At 42.2% G+C, this 27,409-nt stretch overlaps 1 protein-coding gene and 1 long non-coding RNA gene across 8 annotated transcripts in view; one reads left to right on the top strand and one right to left on the bottom strand.

The window, feature by feature from the left end:
- CPNE4 (copine 4) overlaps window positions 1-27,409 on the top strand; it is a 480,649-nt gene that overhangs the window by 443,460 nt on the left and 9,780 nt on the right. For all 7 annotated transcript variants that reach the window (XM_070577529.1, XM_070577528.1, XM_070577531.1 and 4 more), the window contains 4 exons: window positions 9,362-9,495; window positions 18,306-18,360; window positions 21,449-21,500; window positions 23,884-24,017. In XM_070577529.1, coding sequence (XP_070433630.1) covers window positions 9,362-9,495; window positions 18,306-18,360; window positions 21,449-21,500; window positions 23,884-24,017 — 375 coding nt within the window. The remainder of the gene's footprint in view (window positions 1-9,361; window positions 9,496-18,305; window positions 18,361-21,448; window positions 21,501-23,883; window positions 24,018-27,409) is intronic.
- On the bottom strand, window positions 5,550-7,488 carry LOC139076203 (uncharacterized). Its single transcript, XR_011527574.1, has 2 exons — window positions 7,376-7,488; window positions 5,550-5,693 (listed from the first exon to the last, which is right to left on the bottom strand). It is a non-coding gene; the product is annotated as an uncharacterized lncRNA (long non-coding RNA).

Genomic DNA, 27,409 nt, shown 5'->3' with positions numbered 1-27,409 from the left:
GTCCTGCCTAAACTCAGGGCATTATTCATTTACCGCTCAACTGCTGTAAGGGTTAATTATAGAATTTGGTCATTTCTTCAAAGACACATCTACCCAGCCCCCCTGCGTGCACATTGGCGTATACAGAAGGTAGCAAACATGCTCACTGAGAGCACACACATCTATCTGTCTCATGGGCTCGTTGTTGCTCTGGGTGAATGCAAAGGGAAGTAGAGAAGCCAGCAATGTCAGAAAGGGGAGCTACTGGAAATAGTGTCCCAAGATCTTAGGCAAAGGAGCGATTTCAGGAAACTATTTATAGGTTTTCAAGGGAAAGCTCTATTGATTTGGGTCTGTTTTAGATTCTATAGATCCCACGCTCTTGAACAACTCTTTTTTTCAACCTTCAGGGGCTTGCTTTGCCCTTGGAGTTGTGCTGCAAAGAATCAGCCCCCATGAAAACCAGAAGTTTAACCCCACACAGCTCCCAGCTCCACATTCTGACTCATGAAGGTCAGTGTGGCCTGCCTGACAAAAGGATTGTCTTCTCGGCCTTGTCCTCCCTCCTTTCTCATTTTTGCTGACCCTTCCCAACTGGGAGGAACCACCTTAGTGGTTCTTATCACCACCTCCCCAATCCCAACCTCTCAGCCCCTCCGGTGTCAACTGGTAGACCTCTGGGGACTGTGATGGGGGACAGCAGTGTGGAGCAAGGAATGAAAACAGGAGGAGAGTGAGATAAATGCTGAGGAGAAGGGGACAGGCCATCAGCAGTCCCTGCCACAAAGCCCCTTTTCCTGTAGGGCTTTAGGCTGGGGACTCAGAGAAGGCTGCTAAGTGTTCTATTTTGAGCTTTCTATTGACTCAAACTAGTCACTTCAATATCATTTTCCTCCAAAATTAAGTCAGCTTCCTCATTATTAATTTCTTATTGCTCAAGCAGTGCAATCTAATGTAAATTATAAGCTGTAATGAAAACTGTTAATAAAAATTAACGTATTTAATTTGGTCTCTAAATGTTTATTATCTGCCCAGTAATTTTATTGAAACTATCTGGCAACATGAAAGGAAAGTAAGAGAGGGATGAGAACTCAGGAGGAGAGGGTTTCCCAGAATGGAGACAGAGCAAAGAGAAAGAGAAAGGTGTTTTGTTTCAGTAATTCCACCTTTGAGCCCTCCAGAGGGAAAAACTCCCATTAGCACACAAGATGACCCCTGGCTCCTGAGCAAGGCCAGGAGCTTTAGCCAAAAGGAACTTTCTGCCTCCCTGGAGACAGACCTTTAGGACACAGCAGTGAAGTTAAGTTCTGGATATTTCCTCCACTCTTCGCCCTTCCCCACCTCTCCCCTCTATTCACAGGAGGCCAACCTGTTTGGACGCACTAGCCAGGTTCTCCTGATCATGGGTTTGGGATGGGTTTGACCAATGGGAAGCACCAACCCGAGATCAAAGAATGGGAGGAGAGAGAAGCTGGGGCACTTATTCCTCCAGCTCTCTACCTGCCATGGTTTGGCTGTAACCATGTCCCTCTACAGAAGGCCACAGCTCCTGCCAGGTGCCCTGGTCTGCAGATGCTACTCTCACTGAGTTCTGGTGAGTGATCCTCCCTACCCTTTCTAGTCAGTCTTCCTTAACCTTTTCGAATTGTCCTTTTATTAAACTCTCCTCGATCATCCCTTTTGAGTGCACCATTTTCTTCCTGTCATGACTCTGACCAAGGCACGTTATAAACAGGGGTGAGGAGAAAGCTTTTGCACCTTCCACAGAGGCCTGGTGCTTCTGGTTCAGCCTTAAGAATGTCAAAAGTGGAGCATCTTTCCCCTCAGGATGATATATATTAGGTGCTCAAAATATTTTTATTGATTATAATGGGTTGAACTCTAAACTTTCAAAGGGAGGTAAGGTTTATGGAAAAGAAGAAATTGGACGAATAAATATGATACTGGGTTTTTGCTTTAAAAAGTGCCCCTATGAACTTAGATGTTTATGCATCCATATAGTCTAATGATAAATACCAAAACTTTACTTGGATTAATATGAATAAATGGTGTATTTAGGGGAGCGTTGGAGTAGTAGTTTGGATTAAGAACTTGAAAGGCTTTGAATTTTGAGGTAATTTGGTGGTTAAGGGAATGTTCAGAAGAATCTTGAGCAGACATTGAAGCAATCAGGCACATGCTTTAGGGAAGCAAATCTGGCAGTGTTTGGAGCGGGCCCAATGGTGTAGTGGTTGAGTTCACTCACTCTGCTTCGGCGACCCAGGGTTTGCTGGTTGCTGGGCGGGGACCTAGCTCTGCTCTCAAGCCATGCTGTGGCAGGCATCTCACATATAAAAAAAATAGAGAAAGATGGGCAGAGATGTTAGCTCAGGGCCAATCTTCCTCGACAAAGAGAGATTAGCTCAGGGCTAATCTTCCTCAAAAAAAAAATCTGGCAGTGTTTGATGAAAGAAAGGTATTGATGGCGGTGAAGGGATTCTGCAAGGTGAAGCAAGAAGAGATTAAAGCCCACTGCAGCAGTCCTGGTGACAGGTAGTAAGAGGCTAAACCAGTGAGGCAGCAGTAGGAAGAGGCATTGTGGAATGAGAGTCCATAAGCCTTTGCCTGCAATACAATAAGGAGATGGAAAACAAGGGAGAATGATAAGCCCAGGGGGACTCAAATCTTTTGTGCCTAACTGACAAGGCATGGCAGTCCTATTCACAGCAATATGGAAATCAAGGGGAGCTGCCAGACAAGATGATGAATTTGCTTTTGGACATGTTTGAGGCACTTATAAATATGCGCCTAGGTTTGAGGAGAAAGGTGGAAGCTGCACATATATGATTCCGGATGAGATGGCCACAGAGAAAAATACAGAAAGAAAAGGGGCCTGGTGACAGAAAATTGTAGAAGACTTCTGTTTGGCAACAGGGGAAATAGGGGCAAGCAGCAAGAGAAGAGTTGACTGAGGAAAAATTTCAGGAGGAGACAGGGACTCAAATGATGAGGAGGAAAAGGTTACAAGATCAAAGGTGATAATCCCGTGTGCTAAAGAGAAGTCAGAGGGTGAAGAATACAAGGCAATGACTGGGTCATGTGGTGAATAGGCATAGATCGTCTTCAAAAGAGCAATTCCTGCAGAATGAGACAGGGGAGACCCAGGAGTTAGGGTGTAAACAGAAAGTAAGAAAGTGAACACAGTGAGTGTAATTATTCATTCAAGAAGGTGGACAGTGAAGGGAAGGCAAGAGGGAAAAAGGAAGATGGCCACGAGGATTAAAAGAGGCCACAAGCAGAGAAGGCCCAGTGGATGCAAAGAGATAAATGATGCTAAAAAGAGCCCTAGTCAATGATTCTTATTCTTTGGTGGTCACGTGGACCACTTGAGAATCTGATACAAGATCTATATCCTCTCACCAGAAATGCACCAACCCAATTCCGCACACAGTTTCAAGAGGTCAAGGATGGCCTTGAGGACAATCCTTCTTCCTCATGTGAATCCTCGAGTCATGAGAACTCTGGAGCAACTGTCGCATTGCAGTCTCGGAGGAGATGGGCAGAGGTGACACAGAGACCACGGGGAGAGAGACTGAGTTCAGTATGTTTGGCACATGATACAGCAGCTGAAAATAAACCACATACTAAAATTTCACACACAAAATGCAAAGTTACAGACAGCTTATAAGAGACAGACACCATAAGGTATTTGGAAAGAAAATGGTAGAAGAATTAAATGTTTCCTTTGAAAGCTATTACTTTTCCATATGCACAAAAATGTTCATTGTTAAATGGATTTTCACAGAGACAAATTGTAAGCGACCCAAATGTCCGACAATAAGATAATGGGAATGGCTATGTAAATTACAGTACCCCATTTAAGTGGACTATGATAAAGCCATTTTAAATAATAATTATAACGACATGGGGACATGTTTATGACATAGTGTGAAGTAAAAAAAAGGAATATAAAGCAGAGCTACCCTATGATTACAAGTATGTAAAATACATGTATTTCATATATATTTTATATTATTTATATATATTTTATATATAAACATTAACTAGAAAGGAAAAGAAAAAGAAAATATGACTTTACTAGGCTATCCTTGAGGAGCAAAGACTATCCTCAGGGACGTCTTCGACCTCCCAAAATTGTGTGCTGAATTGGGTGTGTGCATTTTCCAGTGAGAGGATATTGATCTCGTATCAGATTCTCAAGTAATCCACATGACCAAAAGAAATCCTTTTTTTCTTTTCAGGTAACCATTTTTATTATTTGTAATTTTTAAAAATTAAAGATGGTGTTGTTTTCTTGTATCTCTGATTTTATAGTCTACATTTTAATTCCTCGGGAAATCTTTTCTGACCCTAACACATTTAGGGCATCCTATGTCCACACTGTGTCCCAGTTTAAGTTTTAAATCTTTGCTTGATATCCCGGATCAAACGCTGACGGACCCTGGTGTATACTTCGGAGAAACAAGAATGAGCTCTGGGTTGAAGAGGAAAGCGCTTTGCGATTTCCAGGAAGTGAACGAGGAGACCTCGGGAGTCTTTGCCACCTAGTCTAGGTTCCTGTTGCTTTGCCCCCTATGGAGTTTTGAGGAAATAGAAAAGCACAAGAATTTAACCTATCATTTAAGAAATGGTCCAGACTAAATAGAACCTCCACCTACAAGGCTTGGTGTATGGGTCCAAATTGTGTACAAATCTGAGAAAAAAAAAAAATGCTGCCCCAGCAGCTGAGACCACAAAGGTTGACTGCAGAGAGATTAGGCAACTACCCAGAAGTTGGTTCACAGCAACCTCCCTTAGAAAGCACCCAGGAGGTTCCCAAATGGCCCATTTGTCACAGGCAGGGGAGAGATCTGAGGAGTGGGCTTGTCTCCTCTGACAAGCTAAAAATGTCCAAAGAAAGATGCTCCTCATTCCCTTCAGCCTTTTCTGGGAAGCACCTAAGCACACTCGGTGTGCTTGGAGGGGCACTCAGTGGCATGGAGGGAGCCTTTTGCATTTTTACTTTACAAGGTTTTGCAAAGCTGCTCCACAGCTCTGCTTAATGATGAGAGAGGCCTCCTGGGCAGAAGGGGAGAGCAGTTGGCAGGCAGGCGCCCGTGCTCGGGCTGCCCGCAGAGAAGATTGGAGTGCACACCAGAACCACAGGCTTTCATAAATGCTTCATATCAGAAAATGAAAATGTGGCGGCTCTGCAGGCCCATGGGCACTCAGGAAACCAGGCGTCGGTAGCCACATCCACATTGGCATTTTTCAGTCATTTTCTTGCTTTTATTTCTCAACTTAATCCCATCTTTCACTGCCTCCCTGTTGCTTTTGAAAATAAACCTAACCTTTCGCTCTGTTCTCTTTCCACTAATGCTAACTTAAAGAGCACAGCGAATTCTTGGTAGCAGGCCACCTCCTGAAGATAGACCTTTTATCTTCAGCTTCATCAGGGAAACTTTAGAAAGATTTTTCCATCACTTGCCTGGAAAAAAGTCTTTTAGCTGCCATGTACTTAAGACTGCCCATGGCTGTCTAGAAAAATGATAAAATATTTTTGTTTTAAGCAGTGGAAACTACAGAAAGGAGTAGGTGGTAAGGATCATTGGTTTATTTCCTTTTTCATCAGATCATTCGTACCCTTCTCCAAAGTTTTATCAGAATCTCCTGAGCTTGAATAGCCTCTGTGGGTGTCACAGACACAGGGAAAAGTGGAAACCCCAGAGTCCTGCCTGCAGAAAAAGAGTAAAATTTCCATCAGGCATGTTTGTATCTCTATCACCACCACCAAGAACAAGCAATCCAATGCCAGCCTTCTAACACTGAGCTTCAGGTTGTTCCAGTAACCTCATGATGTAATCTCCTCCATCCCCAAAGAAATCTGGCCGCTCCCTTTCCTAACTGGCATCCCACTCCATGTCAAGCGCTCACCAAATCCTATTCATTTTCTGTCTCTAATATCTTCAATCACAATCCCCTTCTTGCCATCATCTCTGCCCCACCCTATTTTCTTAAGCATAAGGGAATTATTCCAAGCCTGAGGATGAAGAGTTGATAGAAATGAAATGACATAGCAGGGCCAGGGTGACAGTGAGGCAAGAGAAGCACCCAGGGTGCAAAATTTCAGGAGGCACTCACTCTCAGGATTGTGCAAGTGTGGAGTCAGCTGAGAATGAGTACCTTCTCAGGTTATGCCCTAGTCACCTCTGCTGCATTACCCTAGTCCCAGCCAAATGATGTGTTTTTTTTTATTTTAAAATACAGTGTTGCCAAAATCTATGTATGTTCATCTAGGCATTGCATGGGTTTCTCCCAATACTGCAATATACTCATCCAGGTGATACACCTGGGCTCAGAGGCTGCCACTTGGTGTTTGCATGCTTGAAGGATCTTGTCCGTACCTGGGGAACATAAGAGGGACAACTGTGTTTCCCGAGTTGTCATTTTTCTTTATGAAGATTTCCCCTCTAGTCTGCTCTGATTTCATTCTCTGGGTTTATATTAAGACACCGGCATGTTCTGTCATCACAGAATACCCTTGACACTCAGTCAGGTAAATAGCACGTGGGACAGTTGCCACTTGCAGTATCAAGAAGCACAGGTAGAAGAGTGTGGTGATCCAGGATGAAGGGCATCATAACCAGAAGCGAGGTGAGCCGTAGGTCCTAGTTATTAGCCATAAAGTATCAACACCTGCCAATGATTTGCATTTTAGATAAATCAGAGCAGAATCAAGGTTACCTCCGTAACAACATTCCTGCCTTCTCTAGAATTCTCTAGAGTTCTAAATGCTTTCTTCAGTAGGAGAGAAAGAGGTGGCTTTATACCTTCCCAGCACTGTTTTCAACCTTTTAAACACTATGTACACACGTGCAAGGTGCCATTATCCCTTAAGCGTGTCTCAGCAGGACAAAAAGGCTGAGAATGGCAGCTCTACATGTTTGAGCTTAGTAAACCCAGGAGGCCCTAGACGCGTGATTTCTTTAAACACTGGTTGTCAAGCACCTCTTGAGTGTTCTCCTTGGAGAAGTTTTCCAGGAATTATCTGCACATATTTGGACCTCTGTCTGGTTGGAGCCCCATGGGTGGGTCCTGGAGGGCTTTACATCTCCTTTTTGTTCACAAAATACCTGTAGCCCCCTGCCCCTCCCCCCCACACACACATACTAGCTTTTTGTCACAGTCCTTGATTAAAAGGTCCTTCACCTATTGTCTTGCTCTCTTTTTTCTGATGGATTGGCTTTCACCTTCAGGCCGAAATTTATCTCAGAAGATACTGGATTTAACTGGTTCTTTTAGATCACTTCCAGTCATCCTCAGTAACTCATCCTTCCGCTGTTGTGCACTCATATGTGCGCACGCGCGTACACACACACACACACACACACACACATTTCAATTGCCCTTTTCCTACCTTTGATAACTGCTTTGGTCATAAAGAACTGTTCATTCAAGGCCATTCTTCACTCCTCAATTACTGTAGGTGTCTCCTAGTTAGTCTCCCTGCCTCCAGGCCAGATCTCTTCTTCATAGGAAAAAAACACACCCATGAGATGTCTCGGTACGTCGGTCACGGACTCACATGTTCTCTTGGGTATATAATGGTATAACGGAGGAGCAGAGTCTTTGAAGCCATATAGATTTAGGCTTAAACCCAGCTCCAGCCTCTATGACCTGTGTGACCTTCACCACTTTGGGCATCGGGATCTTCATCAATAAAAAAGAATAACAATATCTACCTCCTGGAGTTTTTATGAAAATAAAATCACATAATGCCTGTAAAGCAGTTAGCACGGTGTCTTACACAGAGTAGTGTCTTAATAAAGGTTACCCGTCTCTTCTTCTCCTTGTTATCTGAAGTGAGGCGATCTAAGAGTGAGGGAATACTATGCAAATTTTTTTCACATGACCTTTCCTTTTGAAACACTGTTAGTACTAGCATTTTATCAGTTGGCACTCCCTTGTTTAAAACATCTGGGTATTCTGAAAATAGATTTTGAATCCTGCTTAAATTTATTTTCATCATAGTCCTATGGAGGGGTAAAGACAAAAAGGGGAAAAAAATCACTGGCGAAAAAATAGCTTTGTGAAAGAGAAAAGAGAGGTTGTAAGGAAATTACCGTTAGCCTGTCACTTTCTGTCTTCTAGCTCCTTTGATTCTGTTGCAGTTACAACATAAGACATGGGTTACATTTTCTCCCTGTCAGTTTTACTCCTATAGGCTGATCCTTCAAGAGCACAGAGCACATGCCACCTTTTCTCTTTTCTTCAAGAAGTAACTTCCTACCTTAATAAATCCAATGGGACATTCCAGTTATTTGTTATAGTGGAATTTTGCCAAATATTATAAAAATATCATTTCCTATCCACAAGATCATATGAGAAAATAGAGCTTTTCCGTCATTAGTAAGTCAGTGAGTGGACTCTGCTGAGCCCCAAAGAGAAAGGAAAGATGCACCATGAACATTTCTTTCTTCTCCTACAACTCCTTTCATTTTAATCCCTCCATCCCCCTTCCCCACCTACAAGCTGAAACACGTTTTGCAAGAGGCATTTGCTGGGTTAACATTTATTTAAATGATGATGGTGTTGGAAATTAGAAGAAATGTTCCTTCCCATTTTAGCACCCTCCAGGCTCAAGCATTTTGTTGTTATCGTTGTTAAGAAATGTTGGGTAAGTCAACTTTTATTTAGGTGATGATGATGTTGGGGGTCAGAAAAAATTTAAGAAGTTCAAGGATAATGACTACTTGGTGGCAAGACAGAGCTTTCCCTTCTCCACTTCCTACCCACGATGCCATAGAATTCAGACATCTCCTCTGTCATAGGCAGGAGTTCTTACATGAGTGGGAACCAAAAGCTGAATGCCTTACATAGAGCTGCTTCTTAAAAAAATTTATTATAACCACTTCAACATAGCTCTCTGCAACGGGCCACTCATAAAAATATGACAATGGCTTTCTTATATAGACTGCATCTTTAACACAGAATTTACTTTTAAGGGATTTTTGCCTGTGCCTCAGAGATGGAATTGTCCTGCCTGGAGAGCATAAAAGTCTTTTCTTAGTGAATTATGGTATTTTACTGATACTTGCTGCCTAGTGATGTGGACCAGCAGCAGCTGGGCTTTCCGACCTACATGTTAATCTCAAGTTCCACTTTGGGAAGGGAGAAGAGAGGGCATTGAGGGAAAGAGAGATTGAAGGCTACAGAAATGGCCTCAACCAAATTAATAACTGATTTTTGAAACTAAGTAATTTCTTCTCTAACTTTCCTTACTGGCAGGTTGTATAACACGCTGCTTTTTTCCACCTCAGGCCATTTCTCTCTCATGGCTAAGCACAATTCCTACAAGATGCATTCACTCTAAATCCACCCATTCTCCTATTTTCTCTTTCAGGTAGCTATAGACTTCACTGCCTCAAATGGAGACCCCAGGAACAGCTGTTCCCTGCACTACATCCACCCTTACCAACCCAATGAATACCTGAAGGCCTTGGTGGCTGTGGGGGAGATTTGCCAAGACTACGACAGGTACGAGACTTCCGGTTGGCTCGGGCCTTATCATCTCTTTGTGGGTTCTGATGGTTCCTGGCTGATCCCTGGCAGAAGAATGGAAATTAAGTCTAACAACTCCTCATTCTGAGGCTCATGAAGGAACAGAATAAAACCTTGCCCCAAATGTTTTATCCTCTCCTCACCTAGAGAAACTGAGGTCATGCCATGCTCACCTTGGTCACCAAAAAAATCCTCTCTCAGCTTTCTTCTCTTAATTAGCTTGTAAGACCACTGGATTGCAATTTTGGTTTTGGTTTTGTAAAGTTTGAGTGTTTGCCTTGCAATTCAAAGTTTGCACGGCCAGCAGCATAGTATCACCTGAGAATTTAGAATCTCAAGCCCCATTCCAGAACTGCTGAATCAGAATCTGCATTTTAACAAGATTCCCAAATGATTTGTGTGCCCTTTGGAATTTGAGAAGCAGGGGTTTATTGGACGTTACTGTATCTAATCCTCACATTAACCCTTAGGTACTAAGTACTGTTTAACAAAAGAGGAAAACTGTGCCGGGAGGTTAAGTAATCTGTTCACTGTCACACAGCCATGGGCAGAATTTGAATCCAGATCGATCTCATTCCACAGCCTAAGCTCGTAATCACTGTATTTCATTGACCTGAAAAGCTATTGGTAATTTAGCAGAGGATGTGTGTGTGCCCATGCAAGTGTGTGTGTGTTTCTATGTGTGTGTATAGTAAATACGACTTTGAGATGAGATCAGTATTATATTTCTTTTTACTTGAGGGTAAATATTGACCTTTCCCACCAAGAGAATTCCCTGTAAGAAACCATTTACATAAATTACATTAAACTGAATTTATTCTACGTTCCCAGTATTTCCAGATTGAGGTGCAGTTGTTCTCATGTTTGTTCAAGAAGACTTTTTAAGTAGAACCAACATAAATATAAATATGGGTAAATCTCAGTTGACTTTCTGGTGTGATTGTAAAACAAGGCTAGTTAGTAATGAGCAGCAACTAACTGACTGACCTTTCAAACCAGGAAAATAAAGAAAGTGACTTATCCTCCAGTTTCAGAGAAATTTTGTGGGATAGCATGATTTCTGTTCTTTGTAGTCTCAAAACTGGTAATAACCATGTTAAAAACCTGTTACCCCAGGCACCATGGGAAATGATACAACCTAGTGACTAGAATGTCCAGAGAAACCAACAGGACAGATAACGGGGAAGGTCCCATCAGTGTCCTTCTTGCTGGCAAGTTTCTGGATTTGGCTTGATCATCACCAGTAACTCAAATGAGCGGAAGGGCAGTTGACGGATGAATGAACAGTCGGATAAAAATCAAAGAGCTTTGAACACCCAGGCCCTTGCTGACTCTTCTCTTCCTCTACCTTTAGAACAGAGGGCAATAGCATTTTTTTTTAAAGATTGGCACCTGAGCTAACTTCTGTTGCCAACCTTCTTCTTCTTCTCCTTTTTTCTTCTTCTTCTCCCCAAAGCCCCCCAGTACACAGCTGTATATTCTAGCTGCAGGTCCCTCAGGCTGTCTCAGAATGGCCCAATGACCGGTGCCATGTCTGTGCCCAGGATCCAAACCGGCAAATCCCTGGGCTGCCGAAGCACAGTGCACAAACTTAACCACTCCGCTGTGGGGCCAGCCCTGGCAACAGCATTTTAAATTACCTTCTTGAAGTGATACTTCTTATATGTAACCTTGAGATATTGACTGTGAAGATAACTTGAACTTCAGCTCTGATTTCTTCAGGCCCAAATACAGGGAGGATTCCTAAAGAGGTTTATATCATATGGATATTTCTACCAAGGAGAGAAAAGACTGACAAATTGCATCTCCACTGTCAGAAACGTCTTCAAACTTCCTCAGGACACCAGAACAGTAATTGTCTCTCTTCATTCTAACACACACACACACACACACACACAAATAATCTAGTGTACTAATGTGTACGTAAAAGATAAGAAAGAAGGGAGAGAATATTTTCAGGATTCTTAATAACTTTTAAATTCTTGAACTGCTTGTAAAAGAGATAAAGTACATATGTCATAGAATAGATGCTTAATAATAATGTTGATGCTGACTCTGCAAGGGAGAAGGTAATGTAATAATGAATTCCAAGGAGAAGATTGACGGGTTGGCCAGAAATTAAGATGCTGATGCCTAGAGCCCTCGCTGTGGTTCTGTGGCAGATTTGCTGGGTGATCTGCAACGAGCTGCTGAACTTCTGTTTCCTGATTACTTCACATGCAAGATGCAGATACTATAATCAGAGTGACCTATCCATCTTTTAGGCTGTTATCCCTTTAGAATGTGAGCCAGACAAAGTCTGGGAAGCATTTTATATTCCCTCAAAAGTACAGATTCAATATAAAAATAAGATGCAACACATAAGGGGTTACATGAAGAATCGTCTTAAATGATTCTTTTTAAAATTTTAATAGGATAATAACAAAGTTATCTGCCCCAAATGCCAAGAAAATCAGGTTTCTTAGGCTCAGTGAAGCTTTTTGAAAATATATATATAAAGAAGGCATCTCGGTATTAACATGGGCAAATACCTAAGGAAGAAAAGGAGGATTGAAAACCCTGGACGCTCTTTTGAAAGACTCCCTGGAAGAATGTGTAATGCAAGCTGCTCGCTTGAAAACTGACAAGGTTCAGCAGTTTCTCCTTTGTGTGGGTGGATAGACAATAGACAGGGAGAGTCAGGAAATTTCCAGTCGGGGCTTTGGAATTAATTTATTCTTGCATCAAAGTCAGGGAGATTGATGCTCAAAAAGAAACACTTGAATAAAAACTGACAGAAGGCCCCGTTCCCCCTCCTGCAGCGACAGGGAGGTTTTTAATCCCCATGAGCCTTAGAAATTCCTCCCAGCCTCTGACAGCCAAGGGTTTTCTCTCTGCCTTGTACGGTCATTGCCAACAGGTCATTAGGAGGTGATCCATGAAGTAGAACAGCCTGAGAGACGCGTAATGCTCTTCTCAGGGTGGCCTTGAGGGGAAGCTCCCCCCAGATATCTGGTTTAAGCCCAAAAGGCAGTCCTGCCAGCTGGTTCTGTCTCTGTGCCTCTGAAAGAGAGACCACTGCCCTTTCTCTCCCCTTTGACTGCCAAGCATGCACACATGCGTGCTCCTTGGGCTCAGCAGAGATGTGGGTCTTTGACCACCTGCGATGTCCTCCAATCAAAAAGCTGGTCTATCTGCTATCAAGAGAGCATTACTCTGGCTTGGAAGAGTACAGTATATTATAATACCTTGCTTGGAAGTACAGACTGACATTTTGTAGATTTGGGCACCCCAGAATGAGACAGGGATATCAGAACCCGAAGCAGGAGTCTCCCGCGTGGTGTGCTAGGTACGGTGCTAGGAGGCAAGGTTGGAACTGAAACCTGATGTGACAGGTATTTTCGAGGGTTGAGGACTGGGTTAGAAATCAGAAGACAGGTTCATATCAGAGTGTTACTTTATCCACTCTACCAACACTGGTCAGTAGTTCTCACCCTAGCCGCACAATGGAACTACTCAGGAAACCTTAAAATATGCTGATGCCTGGGCCCCACCCCAGAGATTTTGATTTAATTAATCTGGTGTACATACTGGGGATGAGGATTTTTAATTCTAATGGGCATTCAGGGTTGAGACCCAGAGTTAAATCCAGAGAGATGGGTCAGATGGAATGGCTAAGGACCTACACAGCATCTACCGGGTGCCAGGCCCCTCACCCGGTACTGTAAAGACAGAGAGAAATTACTAAAGCATAGTCTCCTCCCAGGTGGTTCACAGTCTCATGGGAGGGAAAGGCATGTAAATACCTCACAGCCCAGCAGGGCCGGGGCAGCTCTGCCCCGTCTAAGGAGGGAGACTGCATAAGGAGGGAAGGAAGGGGGTCCAGGACGGTCTCCCGGGGATGGCGAGTTCTGCTGATTCTGTCTCTTGTTGTTGTAAGAGCGTGGATGGACTCATCCTTGTTATTCTGAATCATTAGACCAGACCAGCCTCCTCTAAGGGGCAGAGTCACCAGAGGTTATAGAAAGAGTATGGGGCCCTGGTGACAGGGGACCTGGGTTCAGACCCCAGCTCTGCTGCCTCTGTTCTCCTGAGGTTTACGCTCCATGGGCCTTGGTTTCCTTGATTACAGATGGAAGGTTTATCTAACTTCCGTGGTAGAGCAGTTGTAAGTTAGATGTGAAGTGGCTGACAAGCACAGGTTCTGCTTGTTGTAAATACTCGATAAACAGTAGAGGCTATTATCTTTCATATTCTTAATTTATTTAAAAAAAAATAAACTGAACACAAAAGGAAAAAGGACTATAGTATCAGACCTAAAAGTCATTTTGGACCAATGACCTTTAAAAATGTTTTTGCTCATATACTCCTAAAAAGAGTTTTATAAAAACATATAACCCTCACACATTTTTACATTTAAATCTAACGTTTTCCATTATGAGTATAAATAGTGACAAAGAATGAAAATTCGAGTGTATTGTAAATATGGACATTTAAAAATAAAACTCTTACATAACTCTTGTGAATGCATCCAGTGGAATCTAAATTCCATAGCTACTTGATACCCACCATCATCCATTTGAAACATGCATGGACGAGCTCTTCAGTTTGAGGAGAGAATTTTAATTGTTTCTTTTTTTCATGAGCTCGTATTCCCATTCTATTCCCCCATAGAATTTCATCCTAATGTATCTTTAAAAATTTGGTTTGAAATTCTTTTATTGGTCCCTGTAACATACATTTCTATAATAAAAATATGAAGATAAATTTTAAAATTTCTAATATCTAAAATTTTCTACGATGAAAAGATTCGAAGTATTTTAAAAATGTCTTCTGGTTGAGTTTTTATTATAATCATGTTTAGTGCATAATTGATCACAAGAACATGAATATGTGAGAAATTTCAATACGTAATTATTGCCTATAAAAATAAAAATGAGGGGCTGTCCCCATGGCTGAGCAGTTAAGTTCACGTGCTCCAGCTTCAGCGGCCCAGGGTTTCATGGGTTCGGATCCTGGGTTCGGACATGGCACCACTCATCAGGCCATCCTGAGGTGGCATCCCATATAACACAGCTAGAAGGACCTACAACTAGCATATACAACTATGCACTGGGGGGCTTTGGGGAAAAGAAAGAAAAAGATTGACAACAGATGTTAGCTCAGGTGCCAATCTTAAAAAAAATAATAATAATAATACTAAAATTAAATTAAAAATGAAAAAATCTTAATGAAACAGATAATGGAATGTTTCCCCCAATTAATCTACATATCTGTAGATGAATGCTACCTATTATTAGAATGCGAGAGTCTAGCATCAATTCTAATCTCTTTTTTTTTTGCTTTTATCAATGTAAATACTAAGAAAACTTATTCTTATAAATAAGTATGTGGTAATGTAAAGAGCTTGACTAGCAGTAGTACTCAGCTTTTTCAATTTTAAGTTACATATCCAAAAAAATCACATAATGGTCTATCATCAAGATATATTTTTAATGATCCACCAGCTAACATCAGCACTTCCTACAATTTTTTTAAGGCAAAAATTGGCAACTACTTGACCTGCAAAAGGACTCACTTCCTAGTGAATCATTCACATCTAGAAATGTTCCCTTATTTCCTGCTGCAGCTTTTACACTAAGGCACCATGGTGGTTAAGATGCAGAATGGGTGAAGGAGAAGGGTAATTTTGGAAAGGAAAGTGTGAATGGAGAACAGGTCTTGACACCACAGGTGTTCACAGAAGATCAGTTTCAGCAAAGAATACATAGGGAAGTAGAGGAACTGAATACTGACCTCCTCTTTAAAAAAAACCAAAAAAGCCATGACCTCACATCCCCAGAAGGATCTGGCATTTCCATGGACCTGAGTTGTAAGACCACTGCTTTAGAGAACAGTGCTTATTAAATGTCCAGGTGTTCTGAAATGCCGCTTTGCTCCAAGTTTGTCTCCATTTCCTTATGAACGCAGTAATTAGTCTTGACTTTATTAATCTCTTGCTTGATCTCAGTCATGGCTGAAAATGAATCTTCCATCTGCAGATCTTTTGACCATGGTCATTCCCTAAGAAGTCCAAGACAGCACGCTAATTACCGTTGAAGACGATGGGCTCTTTTATTGTATTTTATACTATTTCATTCCCATAGTAAGAAATATTGCCTTTACCGATGTGGTGATCTGCCCCTGAATTTCCCAAATTGGTAGGCTCCACCACTCATTTTCTCTGTGGTTGCTAACTGGACCCTTTACTCAGTGCTGCACAGATCCAATCTCGAGTTCTTTGATGTGTTGGCATACAATGCTTGCCTGTGTGCTCAACTTGCCTTCCTGTGCCTCTTGCATAATAAGGCTCCTCTCTGCCTAGTTTTATTTTTAATCAGGAAGAACGGATGCTTAAATCTATTGTGCTCAGGCTTGAAATTTTTTCTGTAGTATGTTTACTGGAGTCTTTATGGTGGACAACTTCAGAGAATTGATGCCCTCCCAGGTCATTAATTATTCCTCTTGTAGATGAGGCATTTTCCCTACCTCCCTGCTCTTGAAACTCAATTACATAACAGTGCATCATGCTCAGCAAACTTCGAATCCCCCAGGGTGGCTAAGGAGGTATAAAAGGAACATCGTTAAGGCTGGAACACTGGTTTGGTGATTAGAAATGGATGGAATATTAGATCTCACCCCTCTTAAACTCATCAAAGAAGAAAATAAAGGGTGTGGAGCCTCTTAGGTTTCTCTGTTTTGACTTGTGAACCATCTCTGAGTTGGAAGAACCAGGACCCATCCTCCACCCAGAAAAGATTTCTTCCAGACTTACCTAGAAAGTACCTCTAAAATCCCCCTCACTGATTCCTTTCCACACCTGCTCACCTTTGTCTTGGTTAAAGAGGAATTGCTGAGGCAAAGCATTTCAGTATTTCCAAGGACCAGAAGTATTTTTTCTCAGAGCTGTGGCTAATCCTTTATAAGCTGTGGTGATTTTCTCTTTATCAGCACAAATACCTTTTCTACTATCTGCTGTCCTCAATGCAAAGCCACATCTACACGACAGAGGGGCAAAGGGGGAGCTGGTGGTTTTCTGGAGAATTTAGACTTTGGTTTCAAAGAATTCTGGTTTTCTTGTATCTCCTAACCCTTACCCCAAATTTGGTCAAACTGGTAGTGTTTTGGTGAAGCGTTATGAAAGCTCTCATTGGCTGCTAATGACCTGTAAATTGGTTAGATGGTGATGGGTGACAATTTGGCTTTGATGCTTTGACTTCTCACCGTCAGCATGGGGGGGTCTCCTTTTGCTTACACAAATGTCCGGGGACAGCAAGCCCTAATCTGAATTTCCCTTTCTTTTTGACTAACTCTGCAAAGAACTGAGAAATGTAGGAATTGTTCCAAGAACAAATCTCAGTTGTGTTTTTAATGGGCGAGAAAGTAAAAGGTAGATGGCGTGAGAAGAACATGCTCTCTGCGAAGAGCAATATTCTAGAGCCCCATCGCAGCAACCCCCTGAGTGCACAAAATTTCTTTAAGGAGAGGCTTATTTGTTGTCTGGTCAAGGGGCCTAATTACTGTAAGCGCCAGAGGAAATCACATTTAATGTTATACATAATCATTAAATGATAATGGTATAACAGAAAAGGCACAGGCTTTGGAATCACACAGTGCTCCCTGGTAAACACCTTACGCCACTTTCTTAGCCTTTCTGAGATTCAGTTTATTCATTAGTAAAATGGGAACAATAAGTAGGTGGAATTTCAAAGGTCAAGTAAGGATTACATAAGTATGTACTTCACCTAGCATCATGTCTGGCAGGTTGTCTGTGCCAATAAATGTTAATTCTTCTCCTCCTCTTCCTCTCTCCTGTAGCACAGTAGAGCAGTAAAGTTAGAGTTAAGATACGGCATACATGAATGAATGAATTGAGAGACATTTCAATATGCATAAGAGAAACCAAGCCAAAGGACATATATGTGACTTTCATGGGTTTTCACAAGAATGCTCCCTTCTTTATATAGCCACATCTTAATGATTCCATTCATGGATTATCTATTCATTGAACATTTATCGAGCACACACTCTACGGCAAGTATTATGCTGAAAGTAGGGGCAGGGGACAGTTTGGGGCAGGGAGGCAATGGAGATGTAAAGATATTAACACAAAAAACAGCATCTCTTTGAATTCAGGAGACAAGAAAAGACATGTAAACAATTTCTCCCTGCTTATATGAGAGAAAGTAGTGGACACAATGAGTCTGCAGATGGAACAAGCTCTGTCAGTTAGCCAACCTTCCAAGCTTTCCCATGCTTTTTAATATCCCCCTTGGATTCAGGCTTGTCAGCATTTAAACCCTGGCTCCAATTAGCAGCATGATCTTGACCAGTCACTTTACTTCCCAAGGCATTTTACCACCTATAAAATGAGAATAATAATCTTTCCCTATAAAGATTTTAAAAGATAATATATACGAAAAATCTTAAGACAGTCAACCGTTGGAGTTACCTAATTCATGATCACTTTTCAAAGGAGACAGAAAACTGGAGTAGGGGAGGTGGGGAAATCTTGGAGTCATTTTATTCCTTGGTATCAAATCTAGCAAAAACTTAAGGAAAGAAGTTGCAGACTAATGACTGTAATGAACTTTGGGAATGATTTCTTGATTTTAATTACCCATGCTATTGCTACCCTCTATTAGATAATCGAGAACCGTGAGTCAGCATTTGGCATAGCAACATGTCCTAACTGGGTAGTGCAGATTCATGTTTTTCTTCCTCATTAGATGAACAAATGAAGCAACTTCTTTCTTTTTTAATTTCAGTGACAAAATGTTCCCAGCCTTTGGGTTCGGTGCCAGGATACCCCCAGAGTACACGGTGAGTGAACAGAGACACAGTCGTCTTTCACTTTGCTGTAGACAAAAGATAACAACTTGGGTTTCCCTCACAGGAGTCTCACTCTTTGGGCCCTTGATATAATTATGTAAGTAGAGCCCAAAGAGTCAGAAATGTCTTCAGAATCAGTGAGATAGCTCCTTGGAGCCTGTTTTTTGATGAAACTCAATCTCCTGGTACCCTAGATGGGTCTTCTCAGAAGTCCAAATGAAGGGCTCCATTGTTAGACCTTGTATAGATACAGTCAGAGACTGAGAAAACACTCAGGAAGTTGATATTTACTGGCTCAGAACCTATCTATTCAGATGTCTCCTAGAGAAAGATCCTATTGACGATGCCAACTGTGAAAGTCCATGAAAAATGAAGTCCACAGACTCCCTCATTCCAATTCTCTGAGCACCAGTCTTGTGTGGCAGACACAGAGAAGTCCTAAAGAAAGAACCACTCTGGCTTAGAGAATTGAGAAGCTGAACGGTTCCATGAAGACAGTGAAATCCTAATCGGTTGTGATACTGACTTCTCATCACACAAAGAAGGCAAAGCTTGTGTGGAGAGAGATTTGAGCTGCAGGGGAACAGAGGCACTCCACTGTGGTATACCAGATGCTCCTGTGGGATACCCTCCGCAGGGAATTCAGCTCCCCCAGGTGGGAGAGCCGTGGAGAGACATCAGGGTCCCTGCCCCCCGCCTCCCTATGCCTCTGAGACCAAGCTAAGTGCAAGCAGCACTGCCCAATTGTCCATTTCTCTTTCATTGACTGTGTCTGAGCTGCAGAGCAGGAGGCAGATGCTGACATTTGCTCCCGCACCACAGCTGTTAGACAAGGGTCTTCCCCTTCTGTGTCTTTTGTGAAAGAGAAACTCCAGCACACTGTTATGCTACAGTGAGCAGTGAACAGAGTGGCATGTCCCCCGACCTGTCCTCCTTCTTGTTTGCCTTGTATCCTACACTAGCCTCCCTGCTGGGCATGGCTACAGAATTCTAGAAGCATTTGTTGAAAATGGAGAGCATGAGGAGGAGGAACATAGAACAGGAGTTGTCGACTAGTGGCCTGAGGACATCATTCAGGCCACAAATGAATTATATTTGACATACAAATTTTTTTTTAAGAATGAGGCAATTTCATATGAAATATCAGCTTTCTGGCTTCTCTGGAAAAACTGAAAGGCCTGGCAACACTAAGATTAAAAGATTACGTGTACAAGAATTAGCCAGAGCTGAAGACATGCAGTCCTCTTGAGACGGAGTCTCAGTTCCAGAATGTGGGCAGGTGGGTGCCCACTTTCTTCACAGAGCTTCTGAGCTTCGATACTGGAGTGCACCTCAACAACCACTGGTCCAGCTACCCAGAGAAGCCTGAGTGTCCTCCCCCACATCCCCACCGGGTAGTCTTCCTGTCTCAGCTTGGCCCAGTAAGGCTGAGGACAAAGGTGCAGTACACCTTGTTCCAGGCCTTCCTTTTCTCATCCATGACATCTGCCTGGTCCCCTCCTGGAGTAACTTGTCCTTCTTTCTATTTTCTGAAGTCCTCATGCTCACCTGATACCTTAGCTCTACTCTACCTGTCAGTTAACTTATTCTTCCTGCTGTCATAACAGGCATTCCTCATATAATGCCCTCACTTCTGCTCCCCAAAAGCCATTTAAATACCTCTTTTCCATGCCTACTTTCCCTTCTGCCCCAGACAGGCACTGATGGTCTCAGCAGCTCAGGTGCCCCCAGAGAGTTTACAAGCTCCCACGATTTACTTCTTTGGGATAAGATCTCAGAGTTTGCATTGCAGCTGAGCCACAACCACCACCGCTGTCTTAGTTCGCACTCTCCTGAGAATAGACCTTGAGACAAGAATTCGGATGCGAGTAGTTTATTTGAGAGGTGGAGGAAACCTCAATAGAAAGTGGAGAAAGTCAACACAGCATTTACTAACAAGTCAGTTACCACTGTCGGCAGCTGAAGCTTAATTTTGCTGGAAGCCTGGGAGACAATGCAGAGCAGACACAGACCCTGAGGGGTAAGAGAGCTGGGGTATTGATACACTGTCTCCTGTCAGCCACTGATTAAGAGCTGCTCCTGGGGGACACTAATTACCCAATACTTTTAACCTGTCACTTGAGCAGGTAAAGCAGGCTCTGGAAGCCTGAGAAAAACTTAAATAAATACGGTAAATAAAGCAGGTAAGATGGCTGGAAGTCAGCTGACTTGCCTGGAAGTGCTAAGGGGAAGGGAATTTGGGCTAGACACCAACAGCATCAGCTCAGACCTCCCACTAAGAAAAGAGGGGTCTTTTAACACAATGACCTACTTTCTAGCCCCCAAGAGAGTCAGTGCTTAGAAATAACCTTTGAATCGAAAGTCTCTGTAAAATTCCAAATGATCCAATAAAAATGTCCAAATGCCAGAACATCCCTCTTGTTCAATCAGGTTTTAGAAAGAAGAAAATAAACAATATGTTATTTGACCTTGTGCAAAGGTCCTTCCAGGTAGAGGAATTTGTGCTGGAAGATTGTAAGGTATATTACTTTATTACTTGTCCGAAAGTAGAGTGGAGTCTATTTCACCTGTATATAAGTGAAAATCCTCCTGCCCTGCAGTTCTGCATCCCATGTTAGGATGATTCTTAAATGTCAACAGCTTAGCTGGAGCCTTCATAACCATCACCACGTTGAGCAGACAGCTTGGGTTATTGAGTTATCATTTTTTTTAATCACTGGGTCCAAATAAAACTCAGCCAAATCTAAGCCTCCAGTCTGTGGCCAGTTCTATGTGGAAGCTATGTGGAATTAGATTTTTCTGAAATCTTTTCTTGGATTTTTTTTTTAGCCTTATTCTTCCCTCCTGCCAGCATTTATCTGATTCCAGAAAATCTTCCTGTCACCTCAGCTCCACAGGGAGCTTAGAATTCACCCTCCATCTCAGATTGATTGTGTAAAGGCTTAAAATGGTTCCTGCTGCTTAACACATAATGAATGTAATGGGCATTTGTTTGCAAACTCTCAACCCCAGTGCCTCCTTACTGGATTAAAGTTGTAATTCTCCTTTCTTCCTTTTTTAAATTTTAATTGGTGTCTAGGTCTCTCATGACTTCGCGATCAACTTTAATGAAGACAACCCAGAATGTGCAGGTAAATCACCACCTAAAAAAGCCAGTGGCTCGCAGCCCTTCTGCTTGTATCTTCCCATTTTAGTTTCTCTCCTTTCGTGCAGGTTATCAGTTATGATAACCACAGCAAAGAGTTAGGCTTTCCGGGTCCAAATTAACCATGCTCCTCCAAAGGCAGCAGAGGGCTGCAATACAGAGCAGAAAAACAAGAGCTGGAAACGGCAGAAGAGCTCACAGCAAGAACACTGATGCCAGCTCTGGATTCCTCTGGCCAAAAAGAAACAAGGGGAAGTTCACCTGATGGGCGGTGATGAGACACTCCTTTTTCTGCTTTCCCCATTTTCATCAAGTCTTCATTTTTCACAACTTCCTCTCTGTGAAGGTGTGAGGAGAGGGGAAAACATTGGAAATCACTGGACACTTTCAGCATGCTGGCAAAGGATACTTGTTTGAAGTCCCTTAGTAGTAGCTTCATAGTTTTGTGCCAGAAAAAAACCTTCTCAAAGGCTTTGGTCCGTGTTTCATTATTTCCAGCCAGAAGTTCCCCAACACAGTTCCACAAAATAATGATGATGACAACTATGATGATAAATTTTATTTAGAAGTCTCTTTCCTGCTTTCTGAATAACAAATAGAGCCAAGTGCATTTGTTGCTATGAAGATCGTGAGATATTTTTACAGTGGGCTAGGTAGAAATGTCCTTATCTCTCTTCTCTTTCTTGTCAAGGAGAAAGGGGGCTGAACGAGGGTGAAGTCAGATCCAGTGGGGTGTGTAAAGCATCCACCAGTTTATTTCACAAATTTAGCACTTGATGTCCAAGAATATGATATCAATATCATTGGGTCTGCACGTAATAACCTCTAAGACCCAATCTCCATTCAGCCATTATTCCCTCTCGTGATTCCTCACCCCAAGTTTATTGTGGTTTAGACTTCCCTCATCCTTAGCCACCCCCATTCTTGAACTGTAAAAATGATTTTCCACCAAAGTAGAATGAAATTCATACCCAGTGTTCACCTGTTTCACACTCTTAGAATTCATCTGCCTGATACTTTTGAAAGAGAAATTAAATTTGCTTATCTCGAGTAAAAACTCAAGAATGAAAAAAGATAAGGAGCTTCTGTTCAGCATCGCTTAACTTCAAAACCAGGCTGCATAATGATTTGGCATCTGTCTTTAGAATGACAGGTTTTGGGGCAGGAAAAGAGGATGCAGCATTTTCAATGGGGTTGGAAGCATGCGTATAAGGGCAGAACAGAACTTGCTCATCCAAGATACCCAGAGCCGGTTTGCTGTCTACGGTGGGTGTGGAGAACAATCTCAGGAGGGGCTTGTGTGGATCCTTCTGGCCAAAAACAGGACCAGTGTGCTGTTTCAGGATAGAGAGAGATATGAGGATGAGCTGAAACAAGGGAAGGCAAGAGGTAACATAGGCACAGACACCAAGAGGAGCCATTTGAACAAAAACCATTAGTAATGGGACTGTTACTGTGGGATCATGATTATAACATTAGAAGTCCAGTCAAGACTCATAAAATGCTGGAAGAAGCTACACAAGCAGGGCTGCCTCTTGAAGGAGAATCCAACCGCTGCCTTTTCCAAGAGAGTCCCACCCTGTGCTATTTCTTTGGCTCACCATGGCCTCAGGATGGATTCCCCCCTTTAAATGAAGGGGTGATCATGATGATGAACATCACTCATCTCTACCACAATCCCCAGCAATGATTGTATCAGCCATTTTGCTCGTTCATCACGCACATGGTAGCTGCTTGGTGAGCTTGGTGAGCTCACCATGTGCCCGACCTCCCTCAAGCTCTTTAAGGGAGTAAGTCATGATTACTGCCCACAAGGACTGTAACATCTGGCGAGATGGTCATGAGTACGCATAACTCTTCTAGGTGGCCCAGGGTGGTATATACTAGAGTCAACAAGGTGGTGTGAAAACTAGAGAAGCATGAAAGCTGACTTGCCTGGTAGCTGAGAGCACTGCCTCTGGAGCCAGACAAACCTGGGTTTGAATCCTGAGTCTAGAGCTCACTTGCTTTGTGAACTGGGACAGATCATTGAGCCTCGCTAAGCCTCAGTTTCTTCACCTATAAAATGGGTATAACATCTATTTTATTATGCTATGAGGATCTAATGAAATCTTACATGTAAAGCGGGATGATAGGGAAAAGTTTGTGTAAATGGTCACTTTTGATTTGAGCCCTAAAGATAATGATTTCAGCAAGGGTGTAGACAGCAAGACCAATGCTATGGTATTTTCTTTTTTATCTTAAGAACATAAATGTGATGTTGATAAGGACTATTTGGGGGAATTTAATGCTTTATTTGTGTGTGTGTTTGATTACAAGTATGTTCGAGGGGACTATTGAACTATGGATCTTTGCCAATTTCACCTCAGGAATTCAAGGAGTTGTGGAAGCCTATCAGAGCTGCCTTCCGAAGCTGCAACTCTATGGTCCCACCAACATCGCCCCCATCATTCAGAAGGTCGCCAAGTCAGCATCAGAGGAGACTAACACCAAGGAGGCATCGGTAAGGAGTGGAGGAGTCCTCCTGCTGTGGGAGTTAACCTCCCCCTTCCTCACCTAGATATTGGCCATAGCACCCGTCCCTCTCTGACAATAAATTCAAGCATGTCTACAGGTGTGAGTGGGACGGGTGACTTAACTCTCCCTTATCCTCAGTCTCCTCATCTGAAAAATGGAGATAGTCATCCCCGTCTCTGCTGGGTTATTATGAGGCTTAGAGATGAGCCATCTCAAATGTCTACAACATTACCTGAACACAGGAGATGCTCAGCAATGGAAGCTACTGTGTTCACTCAAGCATAGGTCATACCCACCTTATGTTCCTGGCAAGAAAAAAATTGCCCAAAAACTATCTTGCTTTCCAATGTACCCATAGTACAGATGGAAGTGAAGCAAAAGCAGTAAAATAATGGCTGATTCTACCCTCTGGTGGTCAAGTGCAGCAACACAAAGCATCACAGCAAAAATTCGTTTCACATTCCGTGTGGGTTTTCTCAAGAAAATGCAAACTTAAGCTACAAGCCCAAACAAAGTTTGACTCTTTAATGTTTTCCCCTAATGTTTTAGAGTTAAATACATTACCATAACATCTTTTCTATGTATCATTCTTAATGATATTAATATATTTCTTTTTAGCTGTATGACTTTTTTTCAGATTTAGTAGAATATTACTGAGGTCTGAACTTTTCTCTATAGTTTTATCCTGGATTTCAAGATACTACATTTGCATAAGGAAAATAATATACAACTCCCTCATCTTCTTCCATCGACTCATCTAAACTGCTTGTGCTGTACCCATGTTCTCAGCCTCACCTCAAGTCAGGATGGATGGAGAACCATTCTCCTATCTAATGTCAGCTCCTTCTCTTGTGTGCTGCAGCACACCCCCTCCCAAGTAGCCAAGGACATTGACCTGAGAGTTATACTCCCTCTCTCTTCTTATCATCTATTTTTTCTTTATCTACTGAAGACTCATTCCCATTAACAAAGAAAACATGCTATAATATCTCCCGTTTAAGTTAAAATCCCTTGACACCACTGTACCCTTAGATATTGTGCCTTACTTTACTTCCCTTTAGAGCAAAATTCATTGAAAGAGTTGCCTGTCCTCACTGTCTCCATCTCTCCTTCCGTGGGTTCCTCCACCCGTACCAGGCAGACTTTCCTCCCCAGCATTCCTCGGAAACTACACTGGTCAATGTCAGCAGTAGCTCCATCTTGCCAAATGCACAGAGGCCTTGGAGCAAATTTCAATCCTCACAGATGCAAGATTTGGGGATAAGGGTTGGATAGGATCAATATTTGTTTACTTTTAATTTTTTTTTAATTATCAGAACTTAAAGTCTTCAAATGATACCTTGCTCAGAAACCCAACATACAAAATGGATTTTAAGAAAACAGACTGTCCTTGCTAATCTGGGCTAAGGGGTGGGTTCAAAACTTCTCTGTTCTTCTTTACCCCCTTTATCCCCAAGAGCATCCAAGGCATCCCCAGGGCTCCCCGGAGCCCAGTTTGAAAACTGAATCATCTCAGCCCCTCTGGGGCACCAGGACCTACAAGAGTAAAAAGAGAACAGGACTGACATGGGTCTGGATTCAGGACTGATAGAAGCCAGCATATAGCACTCCTCAAGGGACACGCGGGTCTGCTCTGAAAGGGCAGGTCAGGAAATGGTGCAGGAAGCATCCAGTCCATATATTCCCAAATGAGTGACCCCTACAGGCCAGGAACACTGATTCTTTTCCCTAGACCTTTCTCTTGTTCTGTGAACGATGTGTGATCCAGGGCCCCTTGTTATCACTGATTGCTAAGGGTCCTAAACTTGAACCTCTTAGGCAAGTTGTGCCTGGGAGCCTGTGGCTATAGGATTTTCTCCTCAATTTTGTGGAGCTCTTCTAGAAAGAAAAAAATGTCCCCTCCTGATCTAAATAGGACCTCAACTATGTTCAAAGACTATAAGATTTCATTTATGAGCTTTTTCCTAGCCTGACTTTGGAAGCAACTCTTACTGCTAGCTTTATAGGAAATTTCCGTCAGGATTTTGATCTGGCAGTCTTCAGCCCATTACCTCTAGCTAGATTAAACCTGGAAGGATCAGCTTTTAGAATCTTGACAATCTCTTCAGACCAGGGGTTCTTGAGCTTTTTCATTTCATGGACTCCAGTAGCAGCTGGTGAAGCCCATGTACTCCTCAGAAATGTTTTTAAATGCACAAAATAAAATATGTATCATAAAATAAACCAATTTTATTGAAATGCAGTTAGCAAAATATTTTTCAAATGTCGCATAGAAGCATCATAAATATAGTAATAAAATGTTTCTTTATTAACATTAAATTATGAGCACCAGTAGCTATTCTAATAATTCTGTAATTTCCAGGTAGTGTTGAGTCTAAATGATAGATTGAGATATTTGCAGCCACTGTAATATAACAGGAAAATATCTGTGATTTCTATTGGTGACTAAGTCACAGTACAGTTAAAACTAATCTGATTTGTTGATTATATCTATAATGGAAAAAAGTGATAAATTGCAGTTAGAGGTTAGTGAAAATAAAATGCAATTTACCCCAAGTTCACAGACTGCCTGAAATCTTTCAACGGTCCATAAACCTGAGTTAAGAACCCTGCTCTATATCAAAAGTCAATAAACTACATCCTGCAGCCCATTTTTCAATGGCATGCAAGTTAAGAATAGTTTTTATATTTTTAAATGGTAGGAAAAAAATCAAAGAAGAATAATTTCATGGCGCATGAAAATCATATGACGTTCAAACTTTAACGTCCATCAACAAAGTTTTATTGGAACATAGCCATGCCCATTAGTATTAAGTACATATTGTCTATGGCTGTTTTTACAGTACATCAGCAGACTTAGGTCATTGCAACAGAGGCCATTATGAAAAGCCTAAAATGTTTGTTACTGTCCCTTTACAGAAAATATTTTCCCTAGATCATTACAACTTGATATGGCAGTGTGACTTTTAGGTGTTTTTGTTCCTGGGGTCATTGAGCAGATTGGGAGATCTAGCCCCTGGAGCATAAAGACCAGATCAGACAGCAGTTAGGGGAGGCTGGAGAATGGAGGAAGAGGACACGGAAGTGTGCTTCACTCTAGGGCCCATCTGTTTATGACTCAGAAGCAGTCTGCTTCCAGATGTGGCATCTGCCCTGGCCTTCCAAGGAGCATCCTGAGAAGGGTGATTTATCATTCTGGTGTATTCTATACCTTTCCCCTGTGTCCTCAAACCACCAAGGTTGCCTCCTTCTGTTCCTTCTCTCTACACCTCCCTACATCTTCCATCACTTCATCCTACTGAAACCTTCTTCCAAACTCCCAGGCCGACTTCTTTGTGAACGTTTAAGACTCAAAAAGCAAAGACAAGGATGAAAATT

Source organism: Equus przewalskii, chromosome 15 (assembly GCF_037783145.1).
Source record: "Equus przewalskii isolate Varuska chromosome 15, EquPr2, whole genome shotgun sequence".
NCBI lineage: Eukaryota > Metazoa > Chordata > Mammalia > Perissodactyla > Equidae > Equus > Equus przewalskii.
The sequence above is the reverse complement of the archived record's forward strand: the minus strand, read 5'-3'. Positions and strand labels throughout refer to the sequence as shown.